This window comes from Odocoileus virginianus, chromosome 9 (assembly GCF_023699985.2).
Source record: "Odocoileus virginianus isolate 20LAN1187 ecotype Illinois chromosome 9, Ovbor_1.2, whole genome shotgun sequence".
Taxonomy (NCBI): domain Eukaryota; kingdom Metazoa; phylum Chordata; class Mammalia; order Artiodactyla; family Cervidae; genus Odocoileus; species Odocoileus virginianus.
Genome location: NC_069682.1, coordinates 11023982 through 11044717, shown reverse-complemented (window position 1 = coordinate 11044717; position 20736 = coordinate 11023982). Strand labels below are relative to the sequence as shown.

Here is a 20736-nt window from a genome sequence, read left to right as displayed (position 1 = left end):
TTAACAGGGGAATTTCTAGTTCTCATAGTCCTTTTGGGATGGAACTGTAATATCGTTATCATAATATGCTAAATACAAAGCAGGATCTATCTTCCTTCCAGGGAGCTAAAAGTTCAATAGAGTTCTTTTGGGTTTTAGGGCCTTAACTATAGATAGATAGATAGATAGATAGGCAGATAGATGGATGTTCCTCAGTCTGAAAGTGAGATGGCCATTTGGTTTTCAGAAGGATTGATCATTTTACAAGGGATTAGGGACAAGTATCCTTTAAGTAGGGAACATTCTGGCTTTATTTTAAATTCTATTTTTAAAAATTAAAGTGACTTTTTTTTTTTCAGATATACATCTCTTGGAAAAAGGGAGAAAATTAAATTAAAATCAGATCATATAAACTTGCAATTAATTAAATTATATAAAAACAAAAGTAATGAATGACTTAAAATGCATCACTCCGAATCATGTTGTTCTTTGAGTTATTTACATCTACTGCACCTGCGTGGTGAAAACATTATTAATAACATTAGTCACCAGCTCTCTTCCCAAATCACATCGCTTTAGTGCTTGAAACCAGCCACACTGGGAGTATTTACATCATGTGTGAAAGTGAAAGTTGCTCAGTCGTGTCTGACTCTTTGCAACCCCATGGATTATAGCCTGCCAGGCTTCTCTGTTCATGGAATTCTCCAGGCAAGAATACTGGAGTGGGCAGCCAGTATTCCCTTCTCCAGGGGATCTTCCTAAATGAGGGATTGAGCCCAGGTCTCCATTATGGAAATGGGTAAACATCATAAAACAGAAGGATTTTTGTTAATTGTCGAGATTTAAGAAGACGATGGAGAAAGTGCTGAAAATGTAGATTAGTACAAACAAATGAGAACATATTCTTCCAGCATTCAAAGACCAGTATCTAACTCAGCAAAGGAATCTTTCCTGTTACTAACAAATGAGACAAGTTTCAACACAAATTCTTTGCTTCACTTTTGTCTTCCTTGTTAATACAAGGGAAAACATCAACCACCATGCATATTGGAACTATACCCACTGGGCAGCTGCACCTGTAGTTTGGTTACAGATATGAAAGTTAAGCAAAAATCAACAAGAGGATTCTGTAAAAACTAGATGACTATATAGAACTTACAATTAAGAGTCTTATTTTTTATAGTGAAACAGATCACCAGCCCAGGTTGGACGCATGAGACAAGTGCTCAGGGCTGGTGCACTGGGAAGACCCAGAGGGATGGGATGGAGAGGGAGGATCGGGATGGGGAACACATGTAAATCCACGGCTGATTCATGTCAATGTATGGCAAAAACCACTACAATACTGTAAAGTAATTAGTCTCCAACTAACAAAAATAAATGGGAAAAAAAAATTTTTTTTTTAGTCTTATTTTTTATTATTATTTGCAAATGGCGTACTACCCATTTTTATATTAGGAAAATGTATGATAAATCTGTGAATGCATACATATGCATTCTTTTCTTTTCTCTTCCTTCCTTTCTTTTTTTGGAAGAGGTTATGAAACATCTACCAGAACACCAGTCAGTGGGACTGTCTCTAAGCTGGCCTCTGAGCCCTTCTGATTCTACCCGTCTTTGAGAACTTGCTGCCGACTGAGTAGATGTTCCAGGCTGCTCTGTGGACTTACTGCCCCAGACTCGCAAACAGCCATTTTCCCGAGGCACCCTGGCTTTCAGACTCCGCCGGAAGCCTCCCAGGATGCGCCTTTCCAGAGCACCCTACCTCCTGGCCCTGCCTCCACCCCTCCATCACCACTCCGTACCAGTCAGGCTCACCGCCAGGCAAACCCACCAGACATGCACCCTGGGGAGGGTTTTGCACTATCTCTCCGCTGAAGGCTCTCTCCCCAGAAGTCCTGCACAGCTACCTCCTTCGCTTCCTTAACATCTTTGCTCCGACATCCCTTTCTCAGTGATGTCTACCTGGCTACCATAGTTTTAACTGCAGCTGTCTTCCCAGCCCCAGCATTACTCATAATGCCCTGTTTTTTTCCTCATAGTACTTATCCCCTTTCAAGAATACTATATAATTTTTTTTTCTTATTTCCCCTCTATTCTATTCACTAAAGTATAAAAACAAATCCCTTACAATTATACAGTGGAAGTGAGAAATAGATTCAAGGGATTAGATATGATAGAGTGTCTGATGAACTATGGAGGAAGGTTTGTGACACTGTACAGGAGACAGGGATCAAGACCATTCCCAAGAAAAAGAAATGCAAAAAAACAAATATGGCTGCCTTGCAAACAGCTGTGAAAAGAAGAGAAGTGAGAAGCAAAGGAGAAAAGGAAAGATAACACCCATCTGAATGCAGAGTTCCAAAGAATGTCAAGGAGAGATAAGAAAGCCTTCCTCAGGGATCAGTGCAAAGAAGTAGAGGAAAACAACAGAATGGAAAGATTAGAGATCTCCTCAAGAAAATCAGAGATACCAAGGGAACATTTCATGCAAAGACAGGCTCAATAAAGGACAGAAATGGTATGGACCTAACAGAAGCAGAAGATATTAAGAAGAGGTGGCAAGAATACACACATACACAAAAAAGATCTTCACGACCCAGATAATCATGATGATGTGATCACTCACCTAGAGCCAGACATCCTGGAATGTGAAGTCAAGTGGGCCTTAGGAAGCATCACTATGGACAAAGCTAGTGGAGGTGATGGAATTCCAGTTGAGCTATTTCAAATCCTAAAGATGATGCTGTGAAAGTGCTGCACTCAATATGTCAGCAAATTTGGAAAACTCAGCAGTGGCCACAGGACTGGAAAAGGTCAGTTTTCATTCCAATCCCAAAGAAAGGCAATGCCAAAGAATGCTCAAACTACCACACAATTGCACTCATCTCTAATGCTAGTAAAGTAAAGCTCAAAATTCTCCAAGCCAGGCTTCAACAGTACGTGAACCATGAACTTTCAGATGTTCAAGCTGGATTTAGAAAAGGCTAAGGAACCAGAGATTAAATTTCCAACATCCACTGGATCATTAAAAAAAGCAAGAGAGTTCCAGAAGAACATCTATTTCTCCTTTATTGACTGTGCCAAAGACTTTGACTGTGTGGATCACCCCAAACTGTGGAAAATTCTTAAAGAGATGGGAATACCAGACCACCTGACCTGCCTCTTGAGAAATCTGTATGCAGATCAGGAAGCAACAGTTAGAACTGGACATGGAACAACAGATTAGTTCCAAAGAGTGAAATGAGTACGTCCAGGCTGTACACTGTCACCCTGCTTATTTAACTTATATGCAGAGTACATCATGAGAAATGCTGAGCTGGATGAAGCACAAGCTGGAATCAAGATGGCCAGAAGAAATATCAATAACCTCAAATACGCAGATGACACCACCCTCATGGCAGAAAGCAAAGAACTAAAGAGCCTCTTGATGAAAGCAAAAGAGGAAGAGTGAAAAAGTTGGCTTAAAGCTCAACATTTAGAAAACTAAGATCATAGTATCTGGCCTCATCACTTCATGGCAAATAGATGGTGAAACAGTGGAAACAGTGACAGACTTTATTTTCTTTGGGCTCCCAAATCACTGCAGATGGTGACGGCAGCCATGAAATTAAAAGACGCTTACTCCTTGGGAGAAAAGTTATGACCAACCTAGGCAGCATATTAAAAAGAAGAGCCATTACTTTGCCAACAAAGGTCCGTCTAGTTAAGGCTATGGTTTTTCCAATAGCCATGAATGGACGTGAGAGTTGGACTATAAAGAAAGCTGAGCATCGAAGAATTGATGCTTTTGAACTGTGGTCTTGGAGAAGACTCTTGAGAATCCCTTGGACTGCAAAAAGATCAAACCAGTCAAACCTAAAGGAAATCAGTCCTGAATATTCATTGGAAGGACTGATGTTGAAGCTAAAATTCCAGTACTTTGGCCACCTGATGTGAAGAACTGACTCATTTGAAAAGACCCTGATGCTGGGAAAGACTGAAGGCAGGAGGAGAAAGAAACAGAGGATGAGATGGTTGGATGGCATCACTGACTCAATGGACATGAGTCTGAGTAAACTCTGGGAGTTGGTGATGGACAGGGAGGCCTGACGTGCTGCAGTCCATGGGGTCACAAAGAGTCGGACACGACTGAGCGACTGCACTGAACTGCACTGAAAGTATAAAATCCACAAGGACGAAAACTACTGTCTGTTCTGCTCATATGTATTTTCTGTGTTAACTGGCACACACAATCACTAAGTACATGCTGAATGAATTCAATAAGTGAATATGTATTACAAGGTCAATATTTTAAATAGTATCCATTTCTAACCTTAAATTAATGTCTGGTATGGATTTTGCCTCCAACGTGACTTCTCCAAATTAACAGTATGACTTGTCCTACAATTTCAAAATATAATGAATGCTCTCATTCATGAGAGCAAATCAATGAAAGGAGTAATAACCATCAATTATGCTTCTCAACTAAAACATCATAAAGATGTAACCTACAGGTACATCCCTGCTAACAGAAAATAACACCAGGTTTCACTGTCAGCTGAGCAATTCACCCCGGCCCAGACAGGACTCATCAGGAGATGGGGATCCTAAAGTCAGTCACTTGACGGTTCCCAATAATTTCTAAATAATGCCCTCCTTTGTAACAACAAAAGATATCATGAATGCCCACAACAACATAGCTGTAATGTTAGTATACACTAACTAGGGAAATGCATGTGTACATGCTCAGTCGTGTCTGCCTCTTTGCGACCCCATGGACTGTAGCCCACCAGGCTCCTCTGTCCATGGGGATTCTCCAGGTGAGAATACTGGAGTGGGTTGCCATTTCCTTCTCCAGGGCATCTTCCCAATCCAGGGATCGAACCTACATCTCCTGCACTGCAGGTGTATTCTATACCACTGAGCTACCTGGAGAACCCACTTAGGGAAATACGTAATAACAAAAGACTATGAACTAAATGAAATTGTATGTTATTAACCACAACAGTTGTTCTACACACTAAAAATATAGTTAGCCTACATAGGATGCTTCACATAACTCAGGCGATACCCTCAAGTCTTCCCAGAAGTCCATGATCAACAGGATTAAATCAGTGGCATAAAGTAACCAAAAGCTTCATTGTGGATATTTGAACCTTATAAATGGGACCATCACAGTAATACAATTTAAGCATAAAAAATGAGCTCAAGTAACTTAAAAAAACAAACAGAAAAATGAGTCGTTTGGAGTCAGACTTTGGATCCCCCAGTTATTAGGCCGTGACCGCTAAAGTCACCTGCTGCCCCACGCCGCAGTTTGCTCGCCTGCAGGAGGACCGGCAGGAGGGCTGTGATGAGGGTGAAGTGCAGCAGCACGTGGAAGGCCCTCAGAGGGGTGTGGGGCACCTCGGTCAGGGCGTCTGAGTGCTGAGCTTCTCACCAAAGTCCATCACGTCCAGCGTTCAGGCCCTGGTCGCTCAAAGTCTGATATAAACTCACCATGCGTTATACCTTTTTGCTACTAAAATTTAGAAAGATAGGTTGAAAAGAAAGGTTTTAAGAAAAAACAAACTCTGCCATGAACATCTGTGGAAATCTTAACATTTGTTAAGCTATAAACAAATGGTAGGCTCCGCGGCCACGGTGGGTTAAGCACCACTTTGGCGGGTGCAATAGTTGTACAGTATTTGTAAGAAGACTTACGATGTGTACCATATAGACAAGTAAAGATACAGAATTCTTTGCCATTAAAAAAAAAATTTCCCAGAGCATTGCTGGTAACACCAAAGAGGACAGTTCTAAACAATCCTTTCCTTCCCTACAAAGCAGCTTTAATAATAATGAATTCACTGCCAGCCTTCACTGGAGGCTGAACTTTCAGAAACCCTTTAAATGCAAAACTAAGTGTATCCCTGTTTCATATTGAGTGTGCAATAGGATATGGAGCAGTTCTCAGGGGACCTGGCAAGGTCTGGGCACCAACGACTCGATGCCTGCTGAGATGGGCCCCAGCACACAGGTAACACTCGACTGCGGACAGTCTTCCCACCGACAGCTCAGGCCCCTTCAAAGTTAACCTGAACGCGCCGTACAGGAGAGGAAATGAAAAGTGAGTTTTTCTCCTCCACCGTGCCCTGGGACTTCCTGAGGTTTCCGTTCCACTGCTGACTGGCCCAGAACTGCTGCTTCCTTCTAACTATTCCCCATTGTGTCTGTCAAGACATAACGAGGGCTGCGCACACTAAAGAGAAGTGTTCAAATGTAATAGCGCCATTAAACCCGACAAATGTTTCTAACTTTCACCCTCAGGATAGCAGGGAAAAACAACTATTACCATTTGACATCTTGGCTCAGTGGAACCTTCACATTTTTAAGCCATTTTATACATAATTTGCAGAAATAAAAGTAAAAGGAGAGTAAAAACAAGGCAAAAAATGTTGCTAGCTCTGCGTTTAATTTCTGATTTGTCTAATAATTATGAAATGTTAGTTTTTTCTCTTTTCCAAGTGGAAAATGAAAAATTGTGCACTTTCATCTATGTTCAATTAAACCTAAAAGTTGGCTAGAACGATGCTTTCAGTCTTCTTAATTACATTCTTGAAACAGAATACAGAATTAGAAAATGGCCCCAAAATTAGAAAAATGAAAGGTGACAATTTATTTCATTATTGGATCATCCTTATCTAGGTGATTTCACCATTCTTCCATTTTATTAGCATATTTGCATTTCATATTCTTCCATTTTTAAGCATATTTGGGAATAATTGATGAGTAATGATGAGTCATAATAAAATAAAACCTATGATGATTAAATAGCAAAATGTTTCAAGATACAGAAAATATGATCCATAAGATCCCATATTGTAACTTAAATTTATATAAGGGTGCAATGGACCCATATGGTAATGGCAAGGCAGAAGGAGTTTTATTCAACTAAAAAATTAAATAAATTTTCTCTTTGTGCTTTTGACAATCTCTAAGAAAGAATAAAAACCATGAAATGCCAATCCTTCCAAACAAAAAGAACTGCTCAAAACTCAAAACCAAAACTTGGAGCTAATCAAGTAACAATACCCTGAAGGTTAAGAACACGTTTTCCCAAATTGTGTTAAATGTTAATACCAGAATAATTAAAATTTTAAATGTAAATAATATCACCTATTAAGTTAGAAACACTGTTTTAAATGAAAGATGAAATAAAATGGATATTTTATATTACTAGTACTATAAATTAATACAATATTTTTAGAGGAATTTCATTAAAATTTTTTAACTTCATAGTCTTAACTCAGTAATCAAATTTTCAAAAGTCAATCAGAAATAATCTGAAATACTGAGAAAACTGTATGAATAAAAGCATGTATTACAGTGATATTCGTGTAAGTTAAAACTTAGAAGAGGCCTAAATCTTCAAGACTAAGGGGTGTCCCATCACACAGTCACTTAAAATGACAGTTAAAGGGAATTCCCGGGGGGGGGGGGGGGGCAGAGGTTAGGGCTTCACGCCCTTACTGAGTAGAGCCTGGGTTCAACCCATGGTTGGGGAACTAAAAATCCCACAAGCCTGTGGTGCAGCGAAAAAAATTTATAAATAAAATAAAGTGATGGTTATAAAGACTATCCAGCAACATGGAATTAGTAATACTCTTCATCTTTCATCTCAGACGAGACCTCTCAACCATCACTGTAGCTGAACAGCTAACTGCTACGGGGCAGATACTCAAAGATATTCACCAAGTAAGCACCACAAATCAAAATCTCTAACAAACCTGCAGCATCTCCACACCCCCATCCTACTAACACAAGGACAGAACGACAAACCCACACCAAATCATCTGAATCTATCGTATACATTTCCTGTTCACACTGACATCTGCCACCGTCTCCAAATAAAAACTATTTGATGGCTAGCCCATAGTAGGTGAATTAATTAAATGAAAAAGTACAGTATATAAAAATTTATGCTGTAATTAAACTATGTTAAATGGGCACAGGTAAACATACACACACTTTGAGGACTACATCATAGTAACAGTTGTTACATGTTCCAGTTGGAGATTATTATTTTTTTAGTTCCCAATTTTTACCTAAAAACAAAAGTGTTCCCCACCATTTTAAATACATTAATACAAATGTATTTTAATCTAAAATTTTAAAAACTGACTTTGAAATTCAATTCCGGTGAGACCTCTAGCATACTGGTATGGTCAAAAACTTATTTTTGACCATAAAAATCATCATAAAATGATGATCATAAAAGCATCATAAAATGGTAACTTCTTTTAGAAAGCAGTGTGTAATATCAAAAGCCATACATGTGTGCATACCTTTGATCTAAGAACTCCTCCCTTGGGAATTTATCATAAAAAATAATATAAAAGAAAAATATGTACAAAGACACTTGAGACAAAATTATAATACTTAAAAACAGTAAAAGTCTCTAAAATTAAAGAGATTGGTTGAGTAAATTATGGTATATTCTTTAAAAAAAAAGGTAAATATAAAAATAGGAACTAGGAAAAAAGATGATAGAATGTTAAGTTTTAAAAGCAGAATATAAATAATGTTGAATTAAGAAGAGTTTTTTTTCAGGTCTCTATCAGAGAGTGTTAATTTTTATTTTTTTAAATTATGAAGGTATGATAACACATTTACAGGGGACTTGGAAAATACACAACAAGGTTACATATAGTTCTACTCTATATTACAATTATTTTTTAAGTAGATAAATTAAGATTTTTAGTTGGAGTTTTAATATCAAACTTTCAAAAATTAACAGAATGAATATACAGAGAAGTAGAAGGATATAGTAAACCTGAAAAGCACTGTGAAAAAATTCAACATAATTAAGATTTATGAAATTTTCAAACAACAGTAGGACACAAATTGTATTAACTATGTCAATTAACCAAAACTTCTTTTCATAAATGAAAAATGGGTGGATACATAAGGGGAAAGTGAAAATGGGGAAAATATGCCCACATTAAAAGTATCTTCTAATGGGACTTTGAAGATGTTTAAAAATCAAAACAGAGGGAAAGGTAGTTACAGATCATTTAAAATTTTTGAAAAGAAAAGCTAGAGTTTCAGGAAGGATAATATAGGTCTTTGCTAAATGATAAAAAGAAATCTTAGCCAGATACAAAAGTTTCCTTAAAACAAATAGTAAATATATTCATGTGTAACTGCTCTAACAAAGTTCCAGAGACAATAAATTATTAGCAATGCTGTTGTCTTTCTTTCTAAAACAAGCCACCTAAGGTTTAAATTATATGCTTTTTCTTAAGACTTTAAAAACTTTGGGGGGCATTTAACTGGATATCAAACACTAACAGAAAAGGAAAGAGTGCCACCTACTGAACTGCAATCCCTTCCACAGGAAAAAAGAAATCAATATTCTTATTTAGACTGCAGAGTTTAAAGTCTGCACCAGGAATAAAACGGTCCTTCCTCCAATGGTGTCACCAGTCAGAATCCAGGCCCCATCACCTCCCCCTTGGATGACCAAGTTCCACCCAGACTCTTCTCTCAAAGCCACCCTCCGCCCTCACCGTCACCATATCCTGGCCACTTAAAACACAGTCATCAAGTCCTTCATTCCTTACAGCATAATTTGAAATCATAATTTGAAATCATACATAAATATTAGTCTAGTCTTTCTGTCACCCCCTCTTAGATTAGAAACTCTAGGAAGACAAAAATTGGCCCTTTCTGGAGACACACCCCTGTATCTCCCGAATTAAGCAGGGTGCCTGGCAAACAGTAGGCTCTTCATAGCTATTTGATAAATAAAGGAAAATATGATTCTGAATTTTTTTAGCACCAATGGTACAAGATCGATATACCACCACTGTAAGTGAAGCAAATAACTTGGTATTATTCTATCTGAAACAGAAAAGCTCCATGCAGCCAGAGCAGCTAATTAGTTAAATAAAATGCAATTACTGCACTGTCCCAGATAAGATTCAAACTCAGCAAAGCAAGAGAGAATAAATCCTAATTTACGACAAAAGCACTCACACTGGGGTCTTAGTCTAAGTCAGCCGTGTAACATCTATTGCCCTATTCACCTCTCAAGCTCTCCCTCCGCTACATAGGAAATTTTCCAAGAAATCTAACTGTGGATATTAGAAATTTCTAAAACTTTATTAAAATCAACAAAATACTTTTTCTATCATGGAAGAGAGAAACAGACAAATGTAGTGGTTGAGGTATATAAAATACCAAATGCTGAACTCTCCTAAGGCATTAGATACTATTAATACTTTGCTTATTTAGAAGCATACAAACTATTTTATTATAACATTGCAAATGTGCTCTTATTTTTATAAATCCAGACAGATTAAAGGAAAAACACTTCAACCAGAAGAGAATTCTGGCCTGGTCCACTGTAAAGTGGAGTCCATCACAGCTGTGTGTGTTGGAACCTCTACTCACCACTCTGAAATATATGCACCTCTGCTTAAAGGCTGAATGCAAAGCTGGAGACACCCATATATTTTAAAACTCTAACTCAAAAACATACACTATAGGTACAAACCCACATCTGTCTTGCCAGAGGCAGGGAAATGAAGTCTGATCACTCCTTATAGCTCCGTGCTGCCAATTTCAAAGCAGCATACTGAACTGCACCATTGAAGGTACAGAGTACACAGCAAATCCAGACTGTGGGAAATCCTAAAAGTCCAACAGCCCAGGCTCCTCAACAAACACAATGCATTAGTAAGGGGGGAAAGGGAGTAGGCGGGGGCAGGGAATTAGAAGTGGGGCCTGTAGATTAAAAGAAACTTAAAAGATACAAGTAAAAAAAAAAAGGATGTGAAAAGAAATTAAAGTATCTAGGGATACACATTTGACTGATAATACTATTAAGAAAAACAAAGCAGTATTCCCTATAATAAAGTGAGAAGAGTGGAAAAGAGAGGGGTGGGTACAGGGCGGGGCTCTGGAGTGGGTGGTAAAGTTCTGGGTACTGAAATGGGAGGTGGTTAAAAGGTATTTGCTTGTTGTTTAGTCGCTAAGCCAACTAAGCCAACTCTTTGTGACCCCATGGACTATAGTCCGCCAGGCTCCTCTGTCCGCGGGATTCTCCAGGCAAGAATATTAGAGTGGGTAGCCACTCCCTTCTCCAGGGGATCCTCCCAACCCAGCAATCAAACCTGCATCTCCTGAATTGGCAGGCAGATTTTTTACCACTGAGCCACCAGGGAAGCCCTTTATAAAGGTATTTGCTTTGTAATAATTCACTAAGCTACACCCACTCCTCCAAAAAAATAGATCAGTAAATAAGGATAAACACAGCCTTTAAGTCAACCAGTCAGGTGGTACTTGGTGATCTCAATGAGAGCAACTTCAAGAGAAGGATAGAGGAAGTCAGACAGCAGCAGCTTGAGAGACAAATGATAGGAACTGAAGAGGACACACATCCTGAGTCAAAACACTTCCCATTAAAAGACCTAGAAGGATTCACACCTTAAACACATTACTCCTGGAGAACGAGCGTATGAGGAAAATGAGGAAGACCTTTCATTTTATACTGAATATACTTGGACAGTATTTTTTTTTCCCCAACATGCTTGTGTTACTTTTTAAAATTATTTTGAACCTATAAATGTTTATTTTTGAAAGTGCTTCATAAAATAAGCCCTGGGAGAGAAGAGACAAATGGAGAAGAATTCCAAATAATTTCTGCAGAAGAGTTTAATTTGTGGAAATACTCCACCTTTAAAGGGGGGGAAGTATAACTCCCTACTCCTTAACAGTGGTCTACGCATAGGGGATTCTTTCCACAGGTGACAGTGTGGAAAGAGGGAAAAGAGGGTACCTTCAGAGTGGATATACCAAGAAAGACCACCTCTGCCACGTGACCACGGTCAGCATCAACAGTGATCGATCGCGTTGATAGGATGTACCTTTAATAAGATACGATGAAAATGGCATTTCACAACTGTGGTCTTCCTCCCCCAAAACCTGTCATTCCAGTGCAATCGTGAGAAAAGCCTGACAAATTCCAAGAGGGGCATCTATATACCTCTGACCAATACCCCTCAGAACTGTCACAGTCATCAGCAATGGAGTTTGAAAACTGTCAGAGTCAACAAGAGCCTAAGAAGACATGATAACTAAAGTTATAGGCATACGGATGGAACAGAAAAAGGTTATTAGGTAAAAACTAAAGATAATGGACATAAATAATGCATAATAATAATGTATCAACGTTGGTTCATTAACCATAACAAACATCCCATAGTAATATATTAATATTACATGAAACTGGGTATGGGATTTTCCTATAAATCTAAATCTATTCAAAGAAAGTTAACTTATTTTATAAAACCCTAAAAGTAGCAACATCACAGTATCTTGACCAAGTTTGCTAGGTTGCTAAGTTTCCTGCAATAAGTAAAGCAGAGTAAATGGTTTCTATTTTTTTTTCCTTCTCAAATATTAGGGACCAATCAGCAGATCACCTAGAACACCAGTGATCTACTGACCATACTTTTGAGAACCAAACAATGACTCTGGAAGAGAATACTATTTTTCACACATTCCTTGGTACAACAAAACAGGAAAGAAAAATATGTTACTGGTGTGAATCTGAAAATACATATGGCGGGCTGGCGGGTGGGTAGTGTTCTTGGCTAAAACACACTGGGTACTGGCCATCAGAACTGTAACAGTCTACGCAAGATATGCATTTATAATATCCTTTCAAAGAGGTTCCACTTGTAAACACATAGTCAGTTATAACAGGTAGGAAATCATCTCTCATCTTCTCCCACCCCATCTTCACACAGCTGACAGTCAGAGAGCTCCTCCATCAAGCACACACTCCAGCCCAGCTATTAAGTTTGTGTCTCCTTAGCCCCTAATGTTTTAGATTTATTCTTATTGTTGAATCACTTCCTCAAATGTATATTGTCCTTCAAGGGAAAAGGAAATTCCTCAGAAGCTGCAAGATGGGAAGGGGACCAACATGCGTTATTATGTGTTAAGCACTGTCCTATTTTATATAAATGTCTCACAGAAGCTCTCCCTCAGTCCTACCATCTCTCTCGTGGCAGGTATTATATACCTGCCTGACAGACGATGGAAATGCCACCGGGAAAGGTAAAGTGACTTCGTGAGACTGTGAACTCAGTAACTAACTGAGTCACATCTGAATGGCTCCATGAAGCCCAGGCTGCGCTTCTACAGTTCTCCAACAAGGGACCGAACCCACACCCCCTGCATTGGAAGGCAAAGTCTTAACCACTGGACCACCAGATGGAGTCCCCACACGCTTCTTTCGACATAAACCAAGTTGAAAGATAGAGAAAAGGGTAGCCCCATGACAGAACTTTGCTAGTAAGATTTTATGACCAAAGTCTGATCATGCCTGCGGCTCTTAGGAAAATAAAACAAAACACTTGGTGAACAGCTGTTACTATCAAAGTTGTTCACATCTGCACCACACTGCGCACCACTAACCAGGATACCAGATAACTTCTAATGTGCTGTGCCAGTGGGAAAAAGACTTCAGGTTGTAAGTGACTTACTAAGTTGACTTGTGTGGCTGTATTAAAAACCAGGTAACCACAGGACTGTATTTTATGTTCTTTTCCCTGAATAAAAGGTTTTAATAAGCATCTTATTGTACTGCCTATTATTACTATATCCTTATGAACAATATGCACATCATATGAATCAGCAATATTTCTGCTCCTTAGAAAATCGACAAGTGTTAGCTGGAAAAAGAAGTGGTCAAGGCTTACATTATTTTCCTCCTAGAATGTTTATAATTTCTATTGCAGAAACTTCAAATAACATAAGATTCTTCTTTTGCTTCAAATAACCCAGAAGAGAAATTCAAAAATTTACTATCGTAATTTCAGAGAGCAGTCAGTAGCTAAAATCACTGAATCATTTTTCACTCTCCTTCACTACCCAGTACAAATCTGCTGTCTTAGCTACATTTCCTTGGCAGTATTTAAACTGATAACCATATCACTTTGAGAGAATTTCATTATGTATAATTTGTGTGCCATAAAAACGAAACAAGAAGGTAAGCATAGACTATAATCAAAGTCCTAGCTTTGGTTCTGAGTAGTAAGCTCATCAGGGTTTAAATATTAAAAATAATTAACTCTCTAAATTATTAAAAATAATTAACTCTCTAAATTAATAAATGCAGGCCATGCAATGACCAGAGAGGAACCTGTGTGTGAACCAGGAAGTAAGATTAATTGAACTTGAATTAAAAAAAAAAAAAAAAAAACAGAAAAAAATTTACACAATCTAACTACTAAACAGGAGGTTGAATGGGAGGCAAAATGATATGAAAACTACAAAATAGATTTAGAAAGCTCCAAAGTACACAGAGAAAGTGGACTATATAACTCTTTATATGGAGAAGACAGTAGCTCCAGCTCAAACACATGCCAATTGATAATACACATAGTCTTGCTGTTACACTTTACCAGGGTCTAACTCGCTGAAATGATACAAATATCACTCTGAGAATCACTAATGTGCCAGTTACTTACAACAGTGTCTTTCCTTCAGTTTCCTCCTACGTAATGCCTTCCCTTCTCTCCCAGCATTTGATGACCATTCATGTTTTCTTAGCACAATTTAAAATTTTGTGTACTTCTAAATAGCATTTTAAAGGTACTTGTATACTTCTAAGTGGCATTTCATCTAAAAAAAATTTCAGAGCCATACAAAGGCTATTCTTAAAGTACAAGAGGGCACATCACAGGCTAACTTAATGCTACTTTCATGAAGAGGAGTTCTTTTCAACACGGTTAGTACCAGGTCTCAGTCCAAGAAACCCTCCTTTGATGATGTTAATGTTGAAATTCATTTGTTATTAAAGTAAATATATGCTTAGAGAAGCTGTAACAAATATGTTTTTAAGATCAAGAACACAGACATTAGGGAATGAGGCGTTTAAACAGAATGCCTTTACACAAGGGGTTACAAACAGTAAGACTTCCTCCAAGGTAATAAAGGTTACAAATACCAATAAATTCAAAGGTGGGGAGGAGACAGATTCTAGCAGCTACTGAGGAACACTGGGAATGACTGATATCCAAGTGTGAAGATTTCCAAGCCGTGCTGTTAATGTACCATTAGTCTGGAAAGGAGGAGAAACAAGGAACTTCTATAGGCAAGACCCTACAAGCAATGCTTAATTAAACTCGATTCAAGAACACCTACTGAAGGCATGCTTTGTATCACATTTACTGGTGAAACTGACTGCTGCCTTCAGTCAGGATTAAACCTCTAAGAACTTTTAAGTAGAAAAGTGCTAAGCTGTCAAGTAGCATCTTTTTCCAAGGGACCCAAACCAGACAGCTACGACAGTTTTCCATGTCTAAACTGTTCCTCAAACAATACAGAATTAACATATGATCCGGCAATTCCTCTTCTTAGTATAGACCCCAAAGAACTGAAAAGCAGGGCATCAAGTGTTTGCAACATTCACAGCAGTACTATCCACAAGAGCCAGAAAGCAGAAGAAACAACCCAAGTAGCCATCAAAAAATGGATGGAAAACAAAATGTGGCTTAATATGCATGAGGTATAGCTCAGCCTTTAAAAGGAGGGAAAGTTTGACACCTGCTACAACATGGATGAATCTTGAAGACATTATGCCAACTGAAGAAAGCCAGATAAAAGATAAGTAAAATTCCACTTCTATGAAATACCTAGAGCAGTCAAATTTGTAGACAGAAAATAGAATGATGGCTGCCAGGGATGGGGGGAGGGGGCAATGAGCAGTTATTGTTCAATGGTTACAGAGTTAGAGACGAAAATGTTCTGCAGATGAACAGGAGTGCTGGTGGCATAACAGTGTCAATGCACTTAAAGCCACTGAACTGCACAGTAATAAAAAAGTTATAAAGTTATTTCTGCCATTATTTGCATTATCCTGAAACACATCTACAGTTTTAGAATTTTAAAAAAGAAAAATATTGTAACTTCTCTGTTTTTTAACAAAAAATGTTCTGTACCTGCATTAGAGACCACAAATTACCTATGTATTTCTTTAGAATCTTAGTGAACCTAAAAGATGAACATGTAAAATCATGCAGGAAAAAAGGAACTCTTCAAGGACTGACTATGCCTGAGAAGGTATTATTTTTGCAATAAAAATTCTGTATGACAAAATATAAATATTTCTACTCATCATAAAGATACGGATAAATCTACATAATATTAGTGAATGTTCACCCACTGTTTTCAGTATCATCCAACTCACATCTACAAAAAATGGGGAGAACCACCCCAATTTTATGCTTCAAAGCCTTTCTCATTTACTGAATATCCCATTCTCATTCAATGAATATCCCATTCTCATTTACTTCGTCTCCTGACAGGCTTCTCTCTGAAGTCACGTTTGGTTCTCCCCTACTTAAAATTTACTAAGGAAATTAATGCCTTGATGATTCCAGGGCTCTGCCTGCTGAGGCTGGCTGCAAGTTTGTTGCCTTAAAGGTTAGAACAATTTGTAAGTAATATTAAAATATTTTTATTGCATTTCCAGAATTTATGTTAGCATAACATTTTCTAAATTCAGTTAGAAAACCTAAGCAGATTAAAAACCCATTAAATAAGTTACAAATACATGAGCAAGAAACAAAAACTCCCACAAACCTTCTTGAGAAGACACAATGGGTGGCATGTAATCGGGGATGTACTCTTTTCTTTCCTCGGCATCTTTACTGCCGGGTTGAGGAAACTGAAGAACGTTGTTCTTGCTAACAGGAAATGAAGGGATCTGATGTGGAAAAGTGACGGGTTCAATATTGTGGATGTAGTCTTCTAGTTCGTGAAGACTAACCCCCATGAGTTGGAAAGCTTCACCAACATCATCCAAAATTGGGTCTGTCCGGCCATCTGAAACAAAATCAAAAGCAGAGCAAATTATTTTAAGAAAATTCCATGAATATCTTTGAAAGCATTAAGAGAAAAAGTATTAGGTAAATATGCAACTCAGAAACAAATATAGTATATAGTTAGGACTCAGTTATTGGAAAGAGTTGAATAGAGTTTCAACAGAACGTCGTACTATTTAAATATTAGAAAGCTGACTCTGAAAGTCGATTTAAATACAATCTGATGACCAGCCAGAACACCACAGACAATTCACACTAACAACCAGCCAGTACAAAACTAATGTCAATAGTAACTCAAGGATGGTCAACGGCACCTGTAAAGTGGCTGACACAAAGTAAATGTTTATTATTATTTTTTTTTTATCAAATATGTAGAATGCTGAGCTAGGTAAATATCCATTCCATTTTCTCTCTGTTACTGATACAATGCTGGAAACTACAACAGTGGTTGGCATACAGCTGGCACTCCATAAACATGTGATCAATGAATTATACCACTGAATCAAAATTTTTTAAATCTAAGAAAATGTGTTGACAGGACTTAATCATATAGGCAATTTAAATATACATTTTAAATGTATTTAGAAGATACTATATAAAATGGGTAGAGATAAAATGATAAAGCATTATATACAGTGAGATTCTTTAGAAAAGGAAGTTCCTTCTCTGCCTGCCCTTAGCAGAACTTAAGGTCTCTACATCTTTTAAAACTTCTATGAAAATTCCAGTTCCAGATTTCCGATAGCCTATTTCTTTCTTTCTTTTTTTTTTTTTTTACTGTAATCTCCTATAATCATATCAAATTCAGTTTGCCTGAAACTAAATCATGATGTAAAATAGAAAAGAATAATACACAGTTTGCAAAAACGAGACATGCTTGCTAACACTCATTCAGAAAACTTCTGCAAAGATACACATTCAACTTTAACAGTTTACGGGGCTGAAAGCAGCAGACAGGGGAAGGGAAGAAGTGAGGCATGAGACTCACATCTAACTTCAAGAATTTTGTACTCTGAATTCCTATACAAGTATAGGTCACTTCTATGATGTAGAAGAAAGAGAGAGAACATAAAATGAATACCTGTTCTTCCCCTTAACGACAGGCAGGCATTTTCAACTCTTTGATCCTCATTAAAAGCACTATTCTTTTCTCACTCTAAAAAAATGGGATCCTCTTGAATTCCTCCACATTTGTGCAGTTTCAGCCCAAGACTTTCCAGTCCTTCCCCTGCACCATCCTTGTTGGCCCCGGCTTTCAGCACTTCTCCTTCGCTCGGTTCCCACTCTCCCCGTCTCAGCACAGCTCCAAGCCCTCCCCAGTGCATCTCTAGTGCATTTCACCGACAGCGCAACTGTCTTCAAGCATCACTTGCGGCACCCTACCCCCTGCACCGAAGTGTGCAGTGTCTCCTGCCTCTGTCTGTGAAGTCCCTCCCTCACCTGATTTTTCTCCATTTAACACTTTTCCCTAGCACCTTCTAAATGAACTGGTTACATATGCCAAGCTGGCCGCCTCACTGAATCCCACTTGGTTATCTCAGGTTATGCTTTTCTTCTACCTGGCGTGCTCCCCACCTCGCACCACTGTGCGTCACGCCTCAACTTAAATCTCGTTTTCTCTGTGAAGCCGGCCCTGGAACCCAGAGTGCGCATGCGTCTCTCCGTCTATTTCTCCTGCAGTTACTTCCGATACCGCGCACTACTTTCAGTGTACACACACATTGTTTAATGTATAATAGAGTGCATGCGGAAACTTCTGCTCCTGAGTGCTTTGGTAAACCGTTCCCTTTGGGAAATTTTTAAATGTACTATTTGTTGAATTAATAGTAACTTCCAATACTTCCTTTCTGAAAGACTATCTTTTTGAAAAGGAACAAATACCATCATTTTGTTTCTACTGACATTTCGACACCCTTGTACACAGCTTATGGGCAGGGATTATGCCTAAGTAATCCCACGTCTCCATCAGGTAGCACATACATAAGTGGTGCTCAATAAACGTTGTGTCAGAAAGACAAAAGAAATAAAAACAGAAAACAAGATTGCATAGTGGGGACCTGATGTTACAGAATTCCAGTTTGAAATAAGAATAGTGGAGAAAAAGGAACCTAAAAAAGCCTGTAACCAGTTAAGTATACCAGGAAGTAGCATTTTTGAAAAGTCACCAAATCACAATGGGGAGTAATGAACCTGATCATCCTATTCTCACTAAAAGACAATCATTACAGAGACTGGGTAATTATCAACAAGGTTCACATGAAGGCAAAACAAGGCTCACCCAATGACTCTAGAATACCTGGTTGCTTGCAGTGCCAGCACCTATCTGCTTCTGTGTGAATCAGGAAAGGTAACTATGTATTCTGGGGATATTTTGACCTAAAGGAACAAAACATCCGTCCTCATTTAGGGAATTTGGGAGCAAAAAATATAACCGGGACCACGCATACCATACCAGTAAACTCACTCAAGGGCCAGGAAGGGAGGAGGGAAGAAAATGAAGCAAAAGCAGAGAGCAGTGTGCTGGCGGTGCACGTGCAAGACAACAGTGAATGAGAGCCACTCGGCAGCTTCAAGTTCAGATTTGACACAGCTGTGAAAACAAGCAGTCCAAAAATACACATTTTTAAAACTCAAAATATTAAACGACTAAATAGTTATTATGGTAGTGGCTTATCAGCTCAGATATTTATTCAACAAGTATCTGCTGGCTGCCTATTATATTATGGCATTGTACTAGGTTACTGAATACAAATATAATAAATTTGTCTCCTGGGGAGGGAAGAGAAGAGGATGAGAGACATACACAGATGATTACAAAACAAGGTATTCAGGGGCTTCCCTGGTGGTGCAGTGACTAAGACTCTGAGCTCCTAATGCAGAGGGCCCAGGTTCCATCCTTGATTAGGGAACTAGGTCCCAAAAGCCTCAATGAAGATCCAAGATCCCGTGTGCCACCACTAAGACTCAGCACAGCCAGATAAATAAATATATTTAAAAAACAAACAAGATGTTCAGTTAACATGGCAGAAATACGCACAGAATTATAAGAAGAGATATGATGAGTTTCCTAAAGCAAATGTTAAGTGAATCTCAAAACAGAAGTCATACTTCTGGGGGCAAAAGACAACTAGGAAACAGCACGCAGGCAGGAATGGTGGGCTTAAAGTTTTCAGGAAAGGCAAGTAGCATGGCTGCAGACTGAGGATGACAGTACAGCAGACAATAAGAAAATGTGAGCTCACAAAGGAAAGCATGTGCTGCGAGAGAGCTTAGATTTCTAGCCTGTAACTAAATGGAATATTTTTAAGAATGACACAATCAGAGTTGTGTTATGGAGTGACTAACAGGTTATTCTGATAGCACTATGGAAGTTGGAATGGAACTTGGGACCTAAGAAGTAAAGTGTATCCATGGGTGTCAATTTTTCAAAGTAACCACCTTAACAAAACAAAATGTTCAGTGAAACATTTTACCCAATTCTCCAGCTTACCACCTGAAAAATAAGGCCCTGAAACGTCAATGAGGGTCAGTTCCCTCTCCACGCACAGACTTCCCATAAATGAGATGATGTTTTGCACCCCAACTTCGTAAATGCCATCAGCTATAGATACTCCTGGGGCTTCCTTGGTGGCCCCATGGTAAACAATCAGCCAGCTAAGGCAGGAGACTGCCAGTTTGGTCACTGGGCCGGGGAAGATCCCCTGGAGAAGGAAATGGCAAACCACTTCAGTCTTCTTGCCTGGGAAACCCCATGGACAGGGGAGTTTAGTGGGATGCAGCCCACGGAGTCGAAACAGAGTCAGACACGACTGAGCCAAGAAAGAACAGATACTACCAGATATTCACTTAAAAACCATCTGCTGTAGCCCAGACTACCTGGGGAACCTTGTAA

The 20736-nt window shown here is 38.6% G+C and overlaps 1 protein-coding gene across 1 annotated transcript in view; it reads right to left on the bottom strand.

Moving 5' to 3' along the window:
* TAF3 (TATA-box binding protein associated factor 3) overlaps positions 1–20736 on the bottom strand; it is a 119824-nt gene that overhangs the window by 98074 nt on the left and 1014 nt on the right. The window contains exon 2 of the mRNA XM_020880518.2: positions 16603–16845. Coding sequence (XP_020736177.2) covers positions 16603–16845 — 243 coding nt within the window. The remainder of the gene's footprint in view (positions 1–16602; positions 16846–20736) is intronic.